This window comes from Stomoxys calcitrans, chromosome 2 (assembly GCF_963082655.1).
Source record: "Stomoxys calcitrans chromosome 2, idStoCalc2.1, whole genome shotgun sequence".
Taxonomy (NCBI): Eukaryota; Metazoa; Arthropoda; class Insecta; order Diptera; family Muscidae; genus Stomoxys; species Stomoxys calcitrans.
The window spans coordinates 134,413,742-134,437,774 of NC_081553.1; the positions used below are offsets into that span (position 1 = coordinate 134,413,742).

General features: G+C 35.5%; 1 protein-coding gene across 1 annotated transcript in view; it reads left to right on the forward strand.

Annotated features, from left to right (window-relative positions):
• The first annotated feature begins 831 nt into the window (after window positions 1–831).
• LOC106096084 (cysteine-rich venom protein 1) overlaps window positions 832–24,033 on the forward strand; it is a 32,946-nt gene continuing 9,744 nt past the window's right edge. The window contains exon 1 of the mRNA XM_013263643.2: window positions 832–1,427. Within this exon, the coding sequence (XP_013119097.1) occupies window positions 1,331–1,427 (97 nt within the window). The 5' untranslated portion in view covers window positions 832–1,330. The remainder of the gene's footprint in view (window positions 1,428–24,033) is intronic.

Consider the following 24,033-nt stretch of genomic DNA (forward strand, 5'->3'; position numbering starts at 1 on the left):
AGTTAATTTTGAAAACAGATCGCCCCATATATATTTATATAGCCGAAGTCATTAAAATCTAGTACGGATTTGCCTGCAAATTTGTATTGATTGTTTTATTACCCATCTGAACACTTTGAACTGCCAAAGTCCATCAAAATCGGTTCAAATTTAGAAAGCGAAATTGTATCGCCAAGTTTACACTTATAAGATAGGTGTAAAGTATTATGTAGTCGTCATCGGCTGAATTTTTTAACCTGATTTCAATAAGCAGATGGACATGGCGAGTTGATCTAAGAAATTTGCAAATATCAAGGATATACTTCATTGAGCCGGATATTAGTATTTCGATACAGGGCAAACATAATGTCAAAATGTGTATATCTTCCATTCCATTGAGGTGAGTATAAACATTATCTGTCTCGTGTGCTGCTGACTTAAGATTGTATGTAAAAAGTTTATGAACAATCTTGCCATAGATCCGCAGAGCAACATGTTGTTTAAACAATTTTATTTATACCTTTTAGAGAGAAGAAAGTCTGAACAGCTCGATACAGTAGGCACATCTTCATGTATTCTCTGTATTGTAAGATTTGAAATAGCACCACGAGCATGCTATCTACGAAAATAACTCTCTTTTTTGTTCGAAAGATTGATGATCCTAACCGTCTCTTTTGGCTACACCACATTGTTCCATGCGTCTTCTCATTCGATCATCAAATCGATCTTTGTGAGCGAGCGAACGCTGTGTTTGTTGTGTTCAAAAAAAAAAAAACGATTGCTCTTAACGCAGTATCGGGTTTCAGCGGGCTGTTGCCTGTTTCAGTTTTATTGGCATGGGCATCGGCGAGTATCTTTTGTATTTCGCCGTATATAAACGTGCGTTAGCGGACACCGGTAAGCCATAAGACGCCTTCAAGTCTAGCTGGCTGTTACAAACGAGAGTGGATATTGAAGTTGTGGCAACTCGCATAGAAAACAAAATCGGATTTACATAAACAATTTTATTTTGGATTTACATTTGCTGCAAAATTTGGAAGTGACAAAATAAAACAAAAAAAAAAACAACACAAATCCATCAATCAGTGTTTTCAGCAGAGCTGTGCTGTGTTCCCTGGACAAATTGTCCACAATTTAAAAGCCTAGGCAGATTTTTATTTATAAGAAAATAATTGGTGAAATAAAAGTGAATATTTCCAAAACAAATAATTTTGTCTTATAAATAAAACAACAACAAAATAAAAGAAAAACAATAAAGTATTCAATATTCACCTAAAATTTGTCCAAATATTTAAACAAAATTAAAAGAAAAAATTATATATCCTCTAACAAAAGTGAAGTGTTAATCAAAATGTTGAGCATAAAATTCCAACAATGTCTAATTCTACAGCTCAGTGTCTTGGCCGTCTGCCTGAGCACATCACTAGCCTGCCATGGCACCTTATTGAGTAAGTACAAAAACAATTTATATAACGGATTCAATTTGTGCAAAAAAAAAAAAAAAATGATAAAAAAAATAATATTATTAGTGGAAATATATGCCATTAGGTACAATTCACATAGGAAGAGAAACGTGTTTCAGTGTGCTATCAGTAATTCGCAATAAATCTCTTTTTGTCAACAAGTCATGCGTTGAATTTTGAATATAAGCCCGAAAAAAATTAACACAATTACCAACAGACGCCAGTATCAAAAAACCCACCTTAACATAATCAAATTAAAATACAAATTGTGAAGAAATTTACATTTGAGACAATTAATTTGTACTATAACAAACAGTTGCGATACTCAAATTTCGCCTAAGCTAAAATTTCGTTAGCCTCAATGGTCATTAGTTGACGAGCTTTTTTACCCCCTGCCAATTAATTGCCGGCAAATCTTTTCTAATTGAAATTTGTATTCGCAACCTGCTGTGGGAATGGATTTCTGTTGTCATAAATATACACACAAGAAGAGTGTTTGTTTATTATTCTAACAACAAAATCCATTGTAATAAAGAAAAAAACTTAAATGCAGTGAGTTACCCATCTTTTTCTCCGTTCCTAAAAGTTCAGGTTCAGGTACTCTGGTTAGGACTACGCAAACCAGTATGAATATCAAGTCAAATATATCAAAAAAAAAAAAGTTGAATAACGCAAATACTTGTGTTTCTTCCCAAACTTGATCTTGAACAAATTTAAAGTTGTCTTAATGGAAGACAAGTTCTTGTGGAGCTAGACATATATCCTTATTTCAATTATGCTAAAACGGAAGAATTCATTTTTCTGAGGACGTTCTAAATTGTGTGATATACATGGGGTTGTATTTTTTCCTAGTTGACTGAAAGATCCATTAACCCATAATGTAGAACACTGTCGAAGTTAATAATTGCATTAAAAATAATGAAGTGTTTTTTATAAACACAATCGGTTTGAGAGATCTTAAAATTCTTACTGAAAAGAAGGTTATTGATTCAAACCTAAACCACTGTGCAGCGAGCATTGGAATGCGAGAAGAAAGTCGGAAATAAGTCTGTTAATTTTGAAAGGGTAACGATTATTTGGAATGGGTTGAGATAAGATCTTTATCAACTGATGTTAAACGTTTTTGGGACACTGGAGAGTACTAAGGGCTCATTGGTGGGACCCATGATATTGAATACTGCAGCTCGACTCAACTTGGTCTTGTCTACGAAAGTACCATTTTTAAACTGTCTTAAACACCATTAATAGTTTTGAAGATATTCAACTTACAAATTGTCTTCAATATTTGGCCACAAAAAAGTACAAGTGAAAGTATTTGTGGATAGATTTCTAATCCAAATCAATTATAATGCCTAGCTTAAACTACTTTCTATAGATCATATGCGTCGTAGAGAAGCCCAGGATAAAGATATATATTAAATTGAGTCGTAAAATTTGGATGAAGCTTTAGATAAGTAAACTGAATTGTCCAGCAAATCCAAACGTAAATTAGTAAGAAAATAAAAAGTAGGGCGGAGCCGACTATATAATACCCTGCGCCACCGAGTATTCGTACTAATTTTAATACATAGCATCTAGTCAGACCTTAATTTAGCATACCCATTGAAATATCGAATAGCACGAGTTTTTTTTACGATAGGACCTAAATTGTGGCTACTACAGCCGTAAAGGGCCATATTGGATTAAATATATATGGGGGAGCTATATTGAAATCTGGACCGATTTGGATGAGGTTTTGTATACATACTGGGACGGCGAATAAAATACCTCACGCTAAATTTGGTTAAGGTAGACCAAAGGATGATAAATATAAATGGGAGCTATATGTAAATCTGTATCGATTTGGAGAATTTATGCACTCGTATTGGGACTTCAAATAAAACACCTCACGCCATATTTTGTTTGTGCCTATTACAGACTTAAAAGTACATATCGAATAAAAGATACATATGGGAGCTACATGTAAATCGGAACCGATTTTGATGAAATTGTGCTCACGAATTGGGATAAAGATTCAGAAGCCATATCGGACGAAAGTTATATACGGGAACTATAACTAAATCTGGACTGATTTTTACAAAATAAATAGCACTTGTTCTTGGACCAGAACAGTGATTTATGCAAAATTTTATTACAATCGGACAACAAATGCGACCTGTACCCCGATCACAAGAATACATGGACAGACAGACGGACATAGCTAAATCGAATCAGGAAGTTATTCTAAGCCGTTCGGTATACTTATCAATGGGTCTAGCTCTTTCCTTCTTAGCACAAAGTTATAATACCCTGTGCCACAGTGGTGATGTAGGGTATAAATACACCGTTACACTTTTTCTGCGTTTTATAGATGAAAATAACCAAAATTCCAATACCTGAAAAATATATTAGCAAAATCGTAATTTTTTACTATAACAGTCTAGTATTGAAGTCCTCAAACCCTAACGGACCAACAAATATTTTGCAAGTATTTACAACAGCTTAAAAAAACAATTGCTTGGAGATTTCTGATTTGCCTTTAAAAAAAATTGAAGGGTTTATCGTAATCTACCACGCATAACATTATATAAATGATTTTGTTTTATATCAATCTATCAACAAAAGCTTTCGTATATTACGATAAAAGATTTGCGCATAAGTTCCTACAACAATTATAATTTGTTGTCGAATATTGTCAAAGCTAAATGGGGTATTTCCCACCCATTATTATGAGGTCTTGGTTCATGTCACGATCAATCCACCATGCATCAAAGATGTGAAGTTCTGGCACGATTTCTCTTTACAAGGAGAAACTAAAAGCTTAAAGTTAAAGGTAATATCAGAAATCGACGTGCAAAACTTTAGCAAGATCAGATAAGAATTGTGTCCACCTGAGGCTCAAGAAGTTAAATCGAAAGATTGGTTTATATGGAAACTACATCAGTCTATGGACTGATGTGTGCACCATTGTTGGTTTGTTAAAATTGGAACTCGTAATACAAAATCTAAGTCAAAGAAGAATTGCGTTCTTTATAGGCTCAGGAAATAAAATCGGGAGATCGGAGTACATAGGGACTATACCAGAAACAGTCTGATATAGTTAATTTTCGAATTTGGCCTGAAAAAAGCTATCTGTGCAAAGCTTTTGTCCATTACTTTAATTTTTGGAGACTATTGCGTGATTTCAACAGACAGATGGACGCATATGATTTAAGAGCTTGGGCGCATATAGATAGTCACATTTTTTGAGTTGAATAAGCCTCCTAAAATCCGAATCATTAATATGAAATGGGTGTTTTAAAAAAATCTGATATGCATCTCTTTTTAAGAAATCCAACACTTCAAATGAAACGTAACTAGTTTGGAGCCCCAATAGGTTAGGTTAGGTTGAAAAGACGGTACGGATATTAATCCGCCCCATGCCACTATGAACATATTAGGTGTCTAAGCCAGTAATCGGCTTGTTGTGCGCTTTAAATTCTAAAAAAGTAACCCCAAAAAATCTGAGTTAGGAATTCCGTGCAACTTATAAAATTCGTAGTTGTTTTTAACGCCACGTCCCTAAGTTGGTTCATGTCACGTATTGTATCCCCACCTAAGTGCCGGTATTTTCAGCGAAAGCCGGGCAATGACATAGGAAATGCTCCAACGTCTCATCTTCTTTCCTCTATGCCCTACACATGATATCACTTGCCGCACCGACGGCAATTCTCTGGCCTTCACTGCCAATTCATCTGCTTTCTCATTTCCAGTTACTCGGCTATGGTGCGGCATCCAAACGATGCGGATCTTGCCATCCTCACAGAAGGCGTTAATCTCCTTACTCCTTCTTACATTCCAAGGCAGTCCCTGATCTTACCGCCCTGGTTATTATGCCTGTTTATTGTCCCTAAAGATGTATACACTCGGCGTCCTCGCGGTAAAAAAATAGCATCAATTTAACTTTTCGGACCGCATTAACTGCCAAATTTCATTATTCAATCTTTACAAGGAACTCATTTTCTCGAACATGACCACAATCAAGGGAAAATTAATTCAAAGAATTTTATTCGTTAAATATGTTTATATAAAAACTACATATTTCAGATATTTCCTATGATGTTTTGTAATGCATTCAGTTACACGCATTTAATTGCTCCTAACAATAGGTATTGGTTTCGGTTCGGCCCGTGTTAGAACTTTTCTCCTATTTTTATACCTTACACCACTACTGATGTACAGGGTATTACAACTTAGTGAATTTGTTTGTAACACCAGGAAGGACCAGGACCCATTGATATTTATACCAATCGACTGAGAATTCGATAGAAATCGGTTCAGATACAGAGATAGCGCCCATACATATTTACCGCCCGATTTCAGCTTCTAGAGCATTTGCAAGCGCAAATATCAACCAATCATCTCAAAACTTTGCACTACACTTTCTTCTACGACTAGCACAAAACTTGCGGATTTTGGTCGAAATCGGTTCAGATTTGGATATAGCTCTTATATATATATATATATATATATGTTCGCCCGACTAATACTGCAATAATATCGTCATTTGTGAACCGATTGACATATAATATGGTACAAAGGATTGCCTTCAGACTTCCAACATTGCTGTTGAATTTCATAGAAATCGGTTCATATTCAGATATAGCCCCCATATATATGTTTCACCCGATTTTCACTTTAAGAACCTTTCTCACCGTATTTCATAACAGATTTTCTCTTAATTTTGCACAATGTGTTTTTCTATAATTTTAACTGTGTATTCAGATTATGGTTAAAATCTGTTAAGACTTATATATAGTTCTCATATATATTTCGTTCGATTTTGACTACTATTGCAATAGTTTGGTCATTTGTTAAAGGATCTTCACAAAATGTTGTCACTAAAGTTTCACTTATGACTTTTCTGATCACTGGTTAATTTCATAGAAATCTCTTTAGATTTAGGTATTGCTCTCATATATATATATATATATATATATATATATATATATATATATATATATATATATATATATATGTATTTCCCGATTTTCATTTTAAGGCCTTTGCTAACGCATTTAAAAACCTATCTTATCAAAATTTTGCACTACGATTTTTTCTATAACCTTCCAACCTAAGGTTACCTTCAGTTTGATTTTTCTATATGTCGTATCTTAAAAGGGCAATGTGTTTACATCATTTCCTATTACAAATAAAGCATTTTTAAAAATTTCTCTTTTTATGGTGCCACAAATTGATTTATAATGGAAAAAAAAAGATTATATTTTGAAACAGCAAAATGAAATATTACTTTCGCGTCTGAAAATTTCACGGAACATAAAATCAAATTATGTGCTCGGATGTTAATTAAAAAAAAACTATTCGGCTCCATTTCTAATGAATCTTCACGGTGATGTACACGAAAGTCAAACAAATTGTTTTTAGGTGATACAGATAGTCAAACAAAACGAACTTAAAAACATTAATCAAAATTAAATTTATAGCTTACTTCCTTTTGACAGTTATCAAGCGTCAAGATAATTTGATTGTTGAACACAATCAATCATCAGGGCTTTGGTTAAAGTGTATAAAATATTCATCAGAAAACTCATGAAAATAAACAGATTCTCTGTTCGAAACATCAAAAAGGGGAAAAAGTCGAGTCATTCATGTTAACGCACCCCAAAAACAAAGCACGAATGAACGTCATTTGGTTTTGTATTTATTGAAAACTATTTATGAAGTCTTAAAACGTGCAGACAGATACGGGCTATTCCATGGTTAACATGTCTAAAGACTATTATCATTGTGCAGAGGAGAGCCTTGGCGTTGATTGGGGATAGTAAAGTATCCAACTCTAATTCCTCCCTAGACACTAGACTTTGCAGAAACTCGCCCCTGGTTGTGGTTGATGGGTCAGCAGACCGAACTATGCATTTCATACAGAATTCTTTTGTCACCGTTCTTATATGGAAACGACTTCCGACTTATGTTTTTCCTAGCCACAATGGCATCCAGAGATTTGCGAGAAATGCCAATAGACACTAATCCCTTTTCCCCCTCCAAGTCTTGAAATATCATACGCTAAAGCAATGCACTGCATTTATAGAGAACATCCCCTGCATGTTGGTTGATATACTAGAAGCTATGGGAGCTATTGGGAGCTATGTCCAAATCTGAAAACAATGTTTTTTCTGGCTTGGTCTTTAACCCAAAAAAAAGCCTATGCCAAAATTAGAGATGATCGAATGAAAATTGCGCACTGTACTTTGTATACAAATTAACATGGACAGACAGAGGGACATGGCTAAATCGAAACGGAAAGTTGTGCTGCTTCGATTCGTACTCATCAATGGGTCCATCTCTTCATTCTTGGTGTTACAAAAAATGCTCTTAGTTATGATACCCTGTACCACAGTGGTGTAGGGTATAAACATTTACACCAATATTCACAAATCTTGATGTAGATTTGAAGTAGGTTTATTTGACAGATTTCCTTTATAGAACTGTCAATAAGGTTTCATTAAATTTAGTGAATTGTGTAAGCAAAAAATTTTAGGCACCAATCAATAAAATTTCTCATAACTGAATGTTGCTCAAGTTGGTCACTTGTACACAGCAGCATGAATTGACTGACCCTAGGGTAAAAGTGAACCACACGCAATTTAACAAAAAAAAAAAAACAAAAACAAGTATACAAATATATTGAAAAAATGAAAACAACAACATCATTAGTAACAAACTGCATAGAGATACGCATGCGCACAATGTCTTTAAAACGCGCAGCAAGTAGTTTTAATGGAGATGATAAACTGCCTCAAGCGAAATTGCCTTTAAACCGGCATTTACAAATTGTTTTCCTTTTATTTTCTGAAGCGCTATTGTTGTGGCTGAATTTATGAAAAACAAAAAACACCGTTAACAGAGACTTTGTTGTAAACGACTTGAACATCTCAATGGTGTAGTTCAATAAACAAACGAATTATTATTTTTATTGGTCGACTGGTCGTGCATTTGCTGCGGCTATGCTTCTCAATACTTTTTTATTGACTCATTATAGTGTTGGACAATGGCTTAAAGCGAAAAACACTCAAAAAGTGATGTACGTATTTTTTTATATCAACAGCAGCAATAAATTGACAGAATTTGTCGATCATTGTATATGCCGTAGCTGGTATTAAGAAAATATTATGATTAAGTTTCGAATATGGGTTTTAACAAAAAATAAAAAAAAATGGGAAAGGTAAATATAAGTTGAAGATTTTCATTGCTGTGGTGAATTGAACTTCAAGCTATTATCAACAACTCGACGTTATTTTAATGCTGTTGTCCCTCCAACAGGTTGTAAAATGTCCACATCAACACTAATTGTCATTTTCAATTCTGCCGCAGTGTCATCCAATTGTCATATAAATAATGTATACTCATATAGACGACACACCCATTTTTGCAAAATCTCCATTTAAATGTACCTACTTGACATCTTTTTTCTATTAAAATATGTATAGAATCAATATATAACGTATTTTCCAATACGAATATCAATCTTTTTGTTTTCAAACATTTACTTTCTGGGGTAGCAAAATAAAAAACAAACAAGTAAGACCGTGCTAAGTTCGGCCGGGCCGAATCTTATATACCCCATGGATCGCATTTGTTTAGTTCTATGCGCGGTATCTCTTTTTAAGCAAACAAAGAATATTGAATAAGAACTGTTATGCTATTGGAGCTATATCAAGTTATAGTCCGATTCGGACCATAAATGAATGCTGAATATTGTAGAAGTCATTGTGTAATATTTCAGTTCTTGCGGATAAGAATTGCGCCTTATAGAAGCAAAATCGGGAGATAGGTTTGTATGGGAGCTGTTTCAAGCTTTTGATCGATTCAGACCATATAAGACACGTATGCTGAAAGTTATGAGAGAAGCCGTTGTACAAAATATCTGCCACATCGGATGACAATTGCGCCCTTTAGAAACTCAAGAAGTCAAGTCCCAGATCGATTTATATGGCAGCTATATCAGGTTATTGGAAGTCAGACCTAAACACCATGTGCAAGATTTCAGTCAAATCGGACGAGGATTGCGCGCTCTATGGCCTCAAGAAGTCAAGACCCTAGATCGGTTTATATGGCAGTTATATCAAAACATGGACCGATTTGGCCGATTTACAATCCCAACCGACCTACTCTAATTAAAAGTATTTGTGCGAAATTTCAAGCGGCTATCTTTACTCCTTCGAAAGTTAGCGTGCTTTCGACAGACGGACGGACATGGCTAGATCGACTTAAAATGGCATGACGATCGACTTAAAATGACATGGCCCTATCCTATGGTGGAGGGTATAAAAACAGCACAATGGGTTATAATTAACAAGTAAAAGCGTACCAAGTTCGGTCGGCCCGAATCTTGGTTACCCACCACCATGGATTTTGCAAACAATTTATACAAAATAAATGTAGTTGAAGGGCATAATTTTATTATACATACCAAACTTCTATCAATGCATCAAAAATTAAAGCTTCTAGGAACGGAACACGGATGATCGAGAGACCGGTTTACATGGGACCTTTATCAGGTTATAGACTGATTTGGACCGTAATTGGCACTGATGGCGAAAGTCGTAACAGAATATCGAATGCAAATTTCAGACAAAATTGCGGCTTGTAAGGGCTCAAGAAGTCAAATCGGGAGATTGGTTTATATGGGTGCTATATCTAAACTTGAAACGATGTAGGCCATTTGCAATCCGTAACGACCTACATCAATAGTAACTATCTGTCAAGCGGCTAGCTTTACGCGTTCGACCGCTATCGTGATTTCGACAGACGGACATGGCTAGATCGACTCAGAATGTCGAGACGATCAAGAATACTTTATGGGGTCTTAGACGAATATTCGAGGTCTTACAAACGGAATGACTTGATTAGTATACCCCCACCCAATGGTGGTGGGTATAACTAGAATTCCCTTGCAAATTGACACAGGAACATTCCAGGGAGAAAAATCGGGTATACCTCTTTTATTTATATAAGTGCGTGCTGCATAATTCAAAGTTTAGCGCTAGCGAGCCCAGGCGTGTAGCGTCCAAGGCGGAAATTTTAACCTACGTTTCGGTGACCTCCACTCCACACTTTTTTTTTAATAAAATAAATTAAACAAGTAAGAGCGTCTAATAGTGTGCTTATAGCGCCTTCTAGAGGTCAAGTAGAAAAATCTGAAGATCGGCTTAAAAGGCAGCTTCATCAGGTTAACCACCGATTTGGTCCATACCTGGTACAATAGTTGGAAGCAGGGCTGAGGATACGAAGTCGAGCAATTTTGCCCGGAGTCGCGATAATTTTTAAGTAGATTGTTGTTATTTTAATACAATAGTAGACTGTTGTATTCAACTTTGCTGCATTAACATTCAAGTTCGAGGATTTTCACTTCATCTAAATGTTTATATCTACAATTTTTAAGAGGATTCACCTAATAAAAATAACCGGTATGAACGCTTTTCAATAATCTCAAAAATTTTATCTGGTTTTTTTTAAGATCACATTTTTTGAATAGTTTGAAACCCGCTTTCACGAACAATCCAGTTTATTGATCACCCTACTTGGGACAATGGATTTTGGTTCAGGACTATTGTGCGATGGTTATGTATTCGAGATTGCAGCCATTTAGAAACCAAACCATTGGGAAGGCGCTTAAAACTCGGTCCTTTGCAATATTGTTTTCTTCCTTTGTGTTTTCATTCAGTGAAATCCAATTAAACTACTAGTCGCGAACATCTGCATCAGAATAATTTGATAAATAGCTTAAATGAGATTGACATACAATTTTTCTATTTTACGATATATTAAGACGTCACTTTAGATTTAAATGCATTGTGTGTTTAAATGTCGACCTGTGTCACACGGAATTTGTCATCCAGTTAAATGAAGAAATACCAGTTTGTTGCTTAACTCTCTTGTTTTAGTGTTGAATTCTTCTACCATTGATGTCATTGTTATGTTTTTCATTTATTAACATATCATGTCCAATAATGGGTTCATTAGCTTTTTAGAATCTGCGTAAGCTCAAATGAAGATTCTGGCTCAGCATTGTGGTCTAAATAAGATTTTTGTTGCTCTAAAGAGTAAAGGCGGAATTTGATTGTTATGTCTTTAAGTATCGCATCCATGCAAGAACAAACAAGTCATAATGGGCGAAGTCGTTCATATTAAAATATGAATAAGAAGGAAATTGTGCAACATTTTGAGAAGATCTGTCCATAAATGAGTTTGCAAAGTTACACAAGCGAAAATCGGCAGATACATATATATGGGAATTATTTCTAAGTCTGAATCTATTTCTATGAAATTCATCAGTGATCAGAAGAGAAATCTTCGTGTCAAATTACGTGAGGATCAGATAATAAATCATAAAATGATTGCACTATTACACAAAAAAGGACGAATATATATATGCCAAATTTCGTGGGAATCGGTTAGCAAATGACCATATAATTCTTTTATTAGTCCAAATTGAGCGAACATGTATATGGGAGCTATATCCCAAGCTGAACCGATTTTTTCCAATTTCAATGGGCTTCGACTCTAGGGCAAACAAATATCGATGCCAAATTTGAAGATGATCAAATCACAACCTATATTTTGTACTCAAATTAATATGGCGTATATAGAAGGGCATCGCTAAATTCAATAAGAAAGTGATTCTGAGTCGATCAGTATACTTATCAATTGTCCTCTACATTAATATTGGAACAAACCATCAACAGAAAATATTCCAGTATTCCTGATGCAGTTATTTGGAGGTAAGATGGCTTTTTAAAAAATTCAATATTAATAAAACACACTCATTTATTACCTTTATATGTTATTGGCATATGCCAATACTTAAATATAAAATGTCAATTAGCCAAACAAAAGAAAAGAAAAAGAAAGACAAACCGCCTCATTAGATATTCAATATGCACGAGCTTCAAATTTCAAATTGAATTTTAAATTTTCAAAGGCAACAACAAACCACGCCACTCAACTAACCAAACCTAAATCGGGCACTGCCCTCCCGTGCCCCTGGAGTTTTTTTCCGATAACACAAGATGCGTATTTATGCAACCACCACCCCTCGGAGCTGAAACAAGTTTATGATCAATAAAACGATAAAGATAAATTACCACATAATGTTTAAAGACAAAACGTGTCTTTCTATGGCCAATTTCTAGTCGGGTCGTTTAAGAGAAATTATAATTTTGATGATTTTTTGTTTAAAAGATCACCTCACCCCTAGATGGCGGTCGACTTCGTCTTTAGAGCGCTTAGTTTGCTGGCCCTAATTGTGCTTTGGGCAAAACTCAGTTCAGTTGTGATTGGTTTGATCCAAAATTGTGAAGCTTTCTTAAGGTGTTATATTGTGAGGTGTGTAAATTGAATTAATGAGCAGGGGTTTTTGGATTTCCATCCCAAGCATTGATTACATTTTATTTGTAGCGATGGTGTTTCTCGTTTCTCATTTAAAGTGTGAAATTTTAATTTTGTTTAATATGAATTGATTGCATGCGACACTGTATGACATATTAATTTTGTTTGACGTGTCCAGCATGTGCTGGGATCTCATGATAAGGAAAGTGTAGCCAAAGCCATTGGCTTTTCATAGATTTTTAATTACTTATTTATCGATGTATTTATTATTTCATCGAACTGGTATTTACAGCGTGTGGTTTTAGTGTTTCTCGTTTTCTATTTAACATTCTGGCCTCTTGACTTAATTTTATTGTCTTGTTTATTTTACACACTTTTACGCTTCTACAACTGATTTTATGATTGACGTCACATCGTAATTTCTAATGTAAATACTTTTTTTTAATAAACAATATTACATTTCCACAAGATGAGGGAATCTTACCGTATATTTGATTTTATCAGATTGTAATTTCAATTTTTAATTATAAGTAAATTTTGTCTTTGACTTGTTTTGTCATACAGTAACCACTTTAGGCCACTTGGTCATTGTTACATCGGCAAGAGAATCGGCGGAGAAGATTATGTAAATAATACATTAAAAACTAGTTTTTTGTACGTTAGGGAAAATTTATTGTCTATACAAGAGGTTTATTGAAAGTGGGTTATAAGGTGACAAAGAAAAAATATTCTTTAATAAAATCGTGATTTGCTGAGTTTTTTTATAAACCTTACTTTTTCAAGTGGACTGCCATGTATTGTCTTATAACTGTGATTTATAGGCGTGATTTATGACATGGCAGTAGTAGGCTGAGGGAATATTTAAAATAAATATTGAATGAGAAAATAAGTAAAACAATATGTCAATAGAAATCTTCGTTAGAGAGTGGTAAAGCAATACAAAAGAAATTCGAAATAATTTGTTCAAAAAAATATTATGTTCGAACGATTTGTCCTAATTTAAACTATTACGGCTGTATTCCTAAAACTTATTAATGCCTTAAAATATGTTTCTATACGTGGCAATTCAAAATAGGAAATCAAATAACCTAGATTATTTCTTCGCATGGGCATAAAGCAAGTTGGATGTCATAACAGTAGTCCTCATGCAAAATTTTCCCTTATTCGTATATTAATTAGACGCTGAAGGTGCGTAAGAAATCAACTCGAGATATCTCTCACGTCATGGACCGATGTTGAATGTATTTGGCATGAGTCTTGAAAGTACAGTGGCTGAAGAAGTCAAGTTGCAAAATAATTTTATATTGAAGCTATATTTAAATATAAGCCAATTTGGCCAACGTACAATAAAGCCCTGTTTCTTAATGGAATGTTCAAGGGAAAATTTGAAAATATGCATTGGCAATCGAGTCGATCTATACTCTTGAGAAGCATTTGAGCGGCTAGCTCAACTCGTTGGAAGCTAACTTACTTTCTACAAAGAGATGGACCTGCATGGCTAAATAGACTCAATATGTAGTGACAATCAAAATATATGTAAGTATATGCTTTAAAAATCCTTAGACTTACAGTTCGCAATGTCACAAACAGATTTCAGTTGCTAAAAACCGATAACTTGGTACGTGTGTTACTGACTGGTATTCGCCCAGACGAAACGGCTGAACCTACAAACTTACAATTTTGCAAAAGGGCACAGTTGATACGAAGATGCGAGATTAGGCTTAATTTTTTTTTAATTCGAGCTAGAACATACTAAAATTAGTAAATTACTTAACACAGAAATTGTTCTTGCCTTTCACTCGTTTGTTTCTGCTTTTGCAAAGCCATATTGCAAAAGCAGTAGTTAAGTGAATGTGTGAGATATACAGTTAGTGTACTTCATTTCCAAAGGGGATATCCCCTTACCATAGTTTTCAAAAACTGTTTATCTCGGAAATGCGAAAATGCTTGGATTCAAGCGACATTTCGGTTGCCTTCTTAGGATAACCCAAAAACACGAAAATGGTTTAAAACTTGGGGTAGCGACCGACAAATCCATAAATTTGATATGAAATTCGACTATGGCAATTTGGGCGTAAAGTAAAAGTTATTTAAAGGTGCATAGTGTTTGAGGCCGCATTATCATTTAACAGCCCCCAAAAAGATTGGGGCATGGAAATCAAATTAAAGGTATTTGAAAGAATACAAATTTGATATCAAAAATTTAGCCCGTAGTGTCTGTCTGTATCGAACGATTTAAAAAAAGTCTCGATGAAGGCCTTGAAATTTAACAACGAATGTGGTATAAATATTTAGGACAAAGGAACGATATGACAGTTAATTGAAAAGTATATATAATATGAATATGGTATCAAAATTTGGCACCTGCCGTAAAAGCCTCCCAAAAGGAAAAGTAGTCTTAGCAGGGTAGTATGGGATGGGAATTGAAGGGTATTTGGGTGTAAAGTAAAGTTCCAAAATCGGTACAAAGCGTGGGAGGCCCGCCAAATTATCCCCAAATAAAACTGTCGGCTAATCGAGACAATACAGGGCTCACAAATATATGGGGAGTACGAATCTGTTATCGATTTTAGGCATCAAGTGTCTAGGTAACCGCCCATCTTAGAAAACAACCCGCCAAAACGGACATGCAGGTCGACCGGATAATATGGACTTAAATTAAAGGATTTTGGAAGCAGAGTAAGAAATTTTAGAAACCATGTGTCTGAGGTCCTCTAAGTGTCCCCAAAGCCTTCTGCAGAACGACAGGGGCAACGTAGGACTTTAAATAAAAGGGCTTTGGAAGTAATGTACGAATCTGATCTCCGAATTTGGACACAAGTAACTTGGGCCCGCCACAAAACCTCTCAAACGGATACGCAAGCCATTTGGGATAATATGATACTTAAATTAAGGAAACTTGGTATTAGAGAACGAATCATACAAGCAGAATTTGAATAATGGATCCACGAAGGATCTGTGGGACTTTAAAACTATTGTATCGGGTACAGTATGAATTTGGACCACAATTACCATGGCGGCACATTCAGGAGCGTAATTTGAATGTTTGCAGGTGCTAAGTACTATGTAGTTGGGCCGTAGGATCGAAATTGGGTCGTAGGCCGTATGTGTATTTTAAGGTAGCATCTAATATAAAAGTTTTCTTAATTATCTAGAAATCAACAAAACATAAAATTTACTAACGTTATACGAAGAGTGAGATCAATACAAACGAAAACCAATAAAAGCGTGCTTAGTTCGGTCGAGCCGAATTTTATATACCCTCCACCATGGATCACATTTGTCATGTTCTTTGCCCGGCATCTCCAAATAGGCAAACAGAGGAGAGCGGATAAAATTTGCCATGTTATTAAAGTTATATCAGGTTATGGACCGATTCAAACCATATTTGGATGTTGCAGTCCTTAGTGAAGGTTATTGAACAAAATTTCAGCCAAATCGGATAAGAATAGGGAGATCCGTTTATATGGGAGCTATATCAGGTTACAAACCATACTTGGCGTTCTTGTTGGAAGACGACACAAAATTCTTCATACAAAATTTCAGCTAATTCGAATAACAATTACGCAATCTAAGGCTCAAGAAATCAAGATTCCAGATCGGCATATATGGCACCTATATCAGGTTATGAACCGATTTAGACCATACTTGGTACAGTTGTTGGAAGTCATAACAAAACACTTCGCGTAGAGTTTCAGCCACATCCGATGAGAATAGAGGCCCAAGAAGTCAAGATCGGTTTATACCAAAACATGGACCGATTTTGCCCATTTACAATCCCAACCGACCCACACTAATAGGAAATATTTGTGCAAAATTTCAAGCGCCTTACTTTACTCCTTCGAAAGTAAGCGTCCTTTCAACAGATAGACAGACGGATGGACGGACAGAGCTAAATCGACTTGAACGTCAAGACGATCAAGTATATATACCAAGCCTAATATATGGAGGCCACCGTAGCGTGGAGGCTTCCTCGCGAGACTATCAGAAAAAATTTTCAGCGGTGGTTTTCCACTCCTAATGCTGGCAACATTTGTGAGGTACTATGCCATGTAAAACTTCCCACCAAAGAGGTGTCGCACTGCGGCACGCCGTTCGGACTCGGCTATAAAAAGGAGGCGCCTTATCGTTGAGGTTAAACTTGAATCGGACTGCACTCATTGATATGTAAGAGGTTTGCCCCAGTTCCTTAGTGGAATATTCATGGGCAAAATTTGTATTTGTAATTGTTGTAATATTTGGAAAAGAGAGAAGGAGAACGCTATGGCTTTCGAAAGGTAATCTACAGCATGTGGGGAAGACGTTGGAACTTATCTTATTCAATTGCCACTTTTTCGAGGTAACATTTATGTTATTTATAGCTACTGACTACTGTGCTCTCCAAACTTCAAATATGGGCTATACCGAGAAAAGTTTGGAAATATTTATGCAAAATTTTGAGCGTCTAGCTTCACTCAGATGAAGAACTTTATGCGATCTGAGACCAATATTTAGAGGTGTTTCAAACGGAATGACGTAGTTGTGTGAATATAAGATACAAATGGACAGATATTTTACACATTTAAAAAAATTGCATGCGCAATAATTACTAAAGCTATCAATTTTTAATTGCTGTAGATAAACTGCTCTACAAGATTGGCATTAGTGCTAAAGTTATGTTGGAGTAAGCAAAAAAAGAAACAATGAAATTTTCTTAGTAGCCACGGGGAGTTTTTAACCTATGTATGTGCTATTAGAAACAAAGTGTAACTGTTAGTACTCTCTTTGTGTTATTGGTTTACAAATTATAATAAAACCATAATTGGTAAAATTTCAAAGACGAAGATTGTTCCATTCTCTTTCTGAACGAAATTCGTTTTGCTTAAAAAAAAAAACCAATTAAAACTTTATTACAAACACGTGTATTACTTTTTGAGTAGAAGTAGTAGTAATAGTAGTATCTCTTTCAGAAGCCCATCAAATATGGACGTAATTACGAGCAACTTAAGCCAAACATGTTCTGACAATCTATTTTGCAAAACATGTCATTTACTAAATTTCACATAATTTGCTCATGTTTGGCGGTTTAAAGGAAACTAAACAATGGTCAATCAGTTCCATCAACTGGATAAACTAACAATGGGATTTAATTCCTCTGATAACATGATAAAATTTTTAATTTATAAACAAGCATAGTTATCATCTTTCCAGTGATACTCACACAGCAAACATCAAGAAAGATGTTTGCCATCAACATATAAATAAAAATATCCAGGGGCGCTTCTTCTTTCTATTCTTACTGAGAACAGCCATAAAAACAGAACAATAGCAATACTCCTTTGTTACTTAGAGTTTTATAGATATTCGCTAATTTAACACGAGATAAGGACCATGCATAGGTAAATTAATTAATTTTTATAAGCACTAGTTCCACATAAAACGCAGAAAGTAATATTAAAAGCTCGGAAATTCTATATTTAGCATAAAAAATTCAACAAAGTTTGTTGCTTAAGTCTTTTGTTTGCCTTCCGCTAGAACAACACAAGTTGCTCAAAACAACGCCCTACTGCTGTATGGGCATCTCCATTCCACATACACTTGCACTGTTTAGCTCCAAACGTGTCAATATACCATAGCTCATTAGTGCTGCGACGGCCTGTGTGTCTGGTGGCTGGCATAGTGACAAAACATATCATAAAACACAATTTTTGTTTGATTTATCAACAGTCTTCGATCTGTGCTATTGTGTTTTCCTTTTGTGTGTTTGTCTTCTACTCACTTTGCTAGAAGTTTTGTTGCTGCTTTTGCTTTGAAGTGTTAATTATTGTTTAACTTAATTAACATCGCTGCTTGCAATGGATGACACTGTAGAGATTTTTGTACATCGTACATAGCTGGTTGCGTTATTAATGGCTTTGAGAAAATTTAGACGTTTGCATAGCAAATATGGATTTAAAGCTTCTTCTACACAATGAGACATAATAAACGCACAATATAGAAAAAACAAAAATAAATAACACAACTGGGGAACTTTTGTCATCAATAACTTTGTAAAAACAAAAAATTAAAATGAAGTCGGCTTAAAAAATCCGAAGCTTTACGACTCTCTGCTGGCATAAGAGAGACAACAAAAGTGCCTTTGTAATGTGTTAAGAAAAGTTATCTTCTTTTATTAAACCCTACACCACTGTTGTGTATTTGAAAAAATCTACAGCTATTTTTAAGTATACCGATCGGCTAATATAGATACGTCCGTCTATCGACAATGAATTTTTGTAATTAAAGCACAGTAGGCATTCAACTTTACACCACATTAAATTTGGTCACAAACTTTACAGCATTTTGCCTGGGACTTTAATACCCAACACAATAGGATATATACTAATCTACACAGAAAAAAATAACTCTTAGAAAGAACCAACCACCAAATAGGTATGTGAAACTTTGAAAATTCTCAACGAATTTAAGCATTGTATTAAAGACATTATTTGTTGAAGTAGGTTTGTAGAGACTTGACAAAGAAAAAATAATTGATTTTTTTCACTTATTTTAGGAAATTCGACATAAAAAATGTGTATTTCGTATTTAACAAAATTTTTTAAATGGTTTTTAACCATCTTTTTTTTTTTATTTAATTAATTGAGACATTATTGTGCAGTGGTATATATTGAGTTTTTTCATCATATAGAAGATGATGTCGGTAGGCTAGAGGATGCGTGCAAGACTACCAAACTTGAGATCATGAGTTCAATTCTTAGCGAATGCAAAATTATTTAAATGTATTTTTAAGGGTAAAAGTAGAGAGAGTGACAGAAAAACCAGAATGCAGAAGTAAACAAACTGGAACTATTAGCAGCACGAGCCGAACAAGGAAAAAAAACTTATCACCAACCACGCACACCGAAGCTGTGCAGCAAAGCAAGTACATGTGTGCCGTCGTTGGTAAAAGAGTTTTTAGTTTTGCTTTTGAATAATATTGTTATTGTTGTTACATGTTTGCTTGCAAACCGAGTGTCTTTCAACAACAAATTAGTACTTTGGTTGAGATTCGTTGAGATTCAAATTAATTATTGCAGGAAAATTAACAAATTTTGTCGTCGGTTTTGCGACAAAAGTTGAGGTTCTTTAAAATTCTTTTTATCATTCCATTTGTAACACCTCGAAATATTGATCTGTGCTCCTATAAAGTATATATATTCTTGATCGTCGTCTTGACATTATAAGTCGATGTAGTCGTCTCCGTCCGTTCGTCTATATGCTTTTGAAATTATTCACAGATACTTCTCGTAGGTTGGCGCATCCATATAAACCGATCCCCCGATATGATATCTTGAGCGCCTGGAACCCGTAATTGTTATGCGATTTGGCTGAAATTTTGTACGTAGTATTCTGATATGGCTACCAACATGCGTATTAAGTATTGTTCAAAGCGGTTCATAACGTGTTATAACTCCCATATAAACCGATCTCTTTGTCTTTTATGTCCTCAAAAAGCTTAATTTTTGCTGATTTGGCAGCAAACGCATGTGCCCTTCAAATAAGTTAATTTGGTGGTGGGTTCCAAAGATTTGGCTCGGCCGAATTAGCATGTTTTTACTTCTCCACAATGAGATGTCCCCGTTGGGCGTCGGCTAAAAAAAATTAGGTCCCTTATCATTGAGCTTTAACATTAAATCGCAGAGCACTCGTTAATATGTGGGAAGTTCCTTAATGGAATGTTCATGGGCAAATTTGCATTTGCATAGTTCAAAATGTTTTTTTTTTTCGATCTTTATAAAATTTTACATAATGTTGCCAAGAGGTTTCCATACCCCTTAGCGTGTAATCGGCTTATTGTTCGCTTCTACAGACAAAAATAAAATAAAGCATTTGAAATATCTTTGAGAAAAACCAATATGTTTTATTGGAGGAGGTACCATTTTTAAAGTAACTGTACAACATTTCTTTCCACAGTCGAACGTTACAAACAAACGTTATGGCTTAGAAGTTATTAAGTTAAGGAATTATTTTTTTCCGTGTATTAAGGAAAAGTTATCTCAAAAAATCAATTTCAGTAATTCTGTGCATAATTATCTTTATCTATTTTATGCCCCTAAGTCGGTTCAAGTCTGTTATCGTATCATCGGTCATGCTCCAAAGTCTCGTTGTCTTTCCCACATGTCCTTCACACGCAAATGCAAATTTACCCATGAATATTTCATTGAGCAACAGGGGCAAACTTCCCTCAAATCAATGAGTACTTCCCAATTCAAATTTAAGCCCAATGTAACTCCTCGAAATATTCATCTAAGACTCCATAACGTGTATACATTCTTGATCGTCATAACATTTTAAGTCGAACTAGCCATGTCCGTCCGTCTGTCCGTCCGTCTTTTTGTCTATCGACAGCACGCTAACTTTCGAAGGAGTAAAGCTAGCCGCTTGAAATTTTGCACAAATACTTCTTTGCAGCGCAGATCGGTTGGGAATGTAAATGGGCTATATCGGTCCACGTTTTGATATAGCTGCCGTATAAACCGATCTGGGATCTTGACTTCTTGAGCCTCTAGAGGGCACAATTCTTATCCGATTTGGCTGAAATTTTGCATGAGGTGTTTTATTACCACTTCCACCAACTGTGCTGAGTATGGTTGAAATCGGTTCATAACCTGATATAACCGGTCTCCAATTTTCAATATTATTTTATCCTTTGTTTGCCTTAAAAGAGATACCGTGGAAAGAGCTCGACAAATACAATCCATGGTGGCGGGTATATAAAATTCGGCCCGGCCGAACTTAGCACGCTCTTACTTGTTTAACCTATATTTTACAAAACTCACAGTGCAAAATGTCAGTTGTATGAGAATTGTGTACTGTGGAACTGTACCGAGAAGGACCATTCTTGGCGTAGGTGTTGAACATCATAACGGTCCACACAAAGATTGATTACTACATATAAGATATGCTTCTTTAAATGAAGCTCTTCATCTTTGGCTCCAATCGTCAAAGTAAGGATAAAACTTTTTCAGTGTACTTAATATGCAAAATCTGCCACATTAGATAAGAAATGCGCCCTCCAGATGCGCATTTAAACATGAAATTCTTTTAACGAGTGCATTTAGGCATGTAAACATAAAACTCCTTTAATTTGTAAAATATTCACAATTCTTATCCACAACTTACACAGCATTAGCCAATAAGCGAATACTCCGCTTTATTCCCTTCACATGTCATGCTAAATAATAATGTTACATTTAGAATTAAGCCTGATTTGATTATGTTTCTTCCTCTACGCCGCTTGATGTTAACTGACAGTGCAATGTTGCTAGAGATTAATTTCAAAATAATCTACCCATAAATTATTCCACATCTCGTTCGTTGGCAGCAACGAACAAAGAACTTTGCCATCGGCATTGACGTCATGAGCCCTCGTCGGCTGGACACATTAACCCGAGGCTCAAAATCATCAACACTTTAGGTACTGGGAGGCGTTCCTCTTTTATAGACCATTCATTCAATTTAAATAATTATGTCTGTTCAATAGTTTTTGCGAGGCGGCACAATAATAAGTACAAGTATACAATAAACAAGGAAATCGACTCTCAAATTTAACGACAATGTTAGCAACGATGACGTGTGCAAAGCGATACCTTTATTACTCCGCAAGCGGTATTCCAAAGTCGTGGCGATGTTCATGCACCGTGAGATCAGTGTACGCGAAACAGTTTCATATAGTATTTAGCAAATAAAACTTTATCTGCAATCTCCGTTTTATGCATTTAATGTAAGGGTGGTTCTTTTGTTTGTTAACTTCATTGGTTCGCGTTCGTTGGTTCCAGAAAACGTGAGAACATTTAAATTTAATACGTTTCTGATTGGGTAGGTCTTCTTGTGCCTGTGCTGCACTTCAGCTCAACTTTTTCCCATCATCCATGGTGGGGCAGAGCATTGGGACCTTAATATGGGACCTTTGTTGCGGTCTGTGCCAATTCATCTGATTCACTGGACCATGTTGCCCAACTGGGCTACCAGGAATTTACCGCTTCGTTTTGTTTTGTAGTTTGCGGCATGTTGACCCTGACCAAGGCAGCACGTATAGAGGCAAACGGCTACGGACCTCAGAATTTGCCAGAATTTGTCATAGTGTCCACAAAGGAGGTATTTAATTAAGCAAAATAACAATGGGATGGATTTCAATGGGATGGTGAGAGTACAAACATCACCCGATATGTTCGCAACAGGTTAACATTAATTGTTTGCATAGCCCTTGGATTTAACAAGATTTTTATGCGGTGTCACATTAATCAGCTCTTTCGGGTGTAACACAAATTTCTGCCAATTACCTGATCATTAAGGATTTTCTTAATCAGGCCAAAACCTGCACCAGGAATGCTGGACCCACAATGATGGGTTGAACACTTTGCCAATCGTTTTTTTTTTTCCTTTTTGGTTAATGATATTTACATTCGTTAAATTGACACTAAATGCCAACATAAATGGGTGAAGATATGGACCAGTTTTGTTTGTGACTCAACTGAAGCCTCAAATAAATCACCAAGATTGATAAGCTGGCGTTTGGGATTAAAAGTTGATGTCCAGCCTGCAAACCAACCGTGCGACCAAAAAAAAAAAAAAACTAAGGAACGGCAACAAGACAGATGACGCCTTAAGGTCTGGTGTTCAAAGCGATACCTCACACGCTGACTTGCGGTTTTGCGTCTTTCGTTGGCGGTTTTCTTTTTTCTTCAGTCTTCCAAGCGATTTCGACACCGTTTTAACTCCAATACCCTCATGGAAGATCAATGGAGGCGTCTCGTGCTAATAATGCAATTAAAACACATATCCAATCCGCTATGCGGTCAACATTTATAAGAAAATTTATAAAAAAAAATGCCCACTAAATGATAAATGATTTTTGTGACACAAAAGAAAAGAGCATACCCAAATTCCTTAAAAGCGACACAATAACCCTCAAACATGACCGGTTAATTCGGACGTTTATTAAAATGAATGACTCAGAGTTGACATCTGAAGGTGCACCATTATAAGGAACAAGAGTAACAACTTCAAATCATATCAAATTAAGTCTGCTATTTCAACCTAGTACATTTAGATATAGACCTTTTCGCTTGGGATTTCTTATATGTGTGTAGATTGGACGCATCTATTTACCATTTACATAATTTTTTGCTTGACTATGCTGGCGAGCTCAAATGCCTCTCTTTCTTTATAACTGCACAAATTTCGTTAAAATATTGCGTTGCCC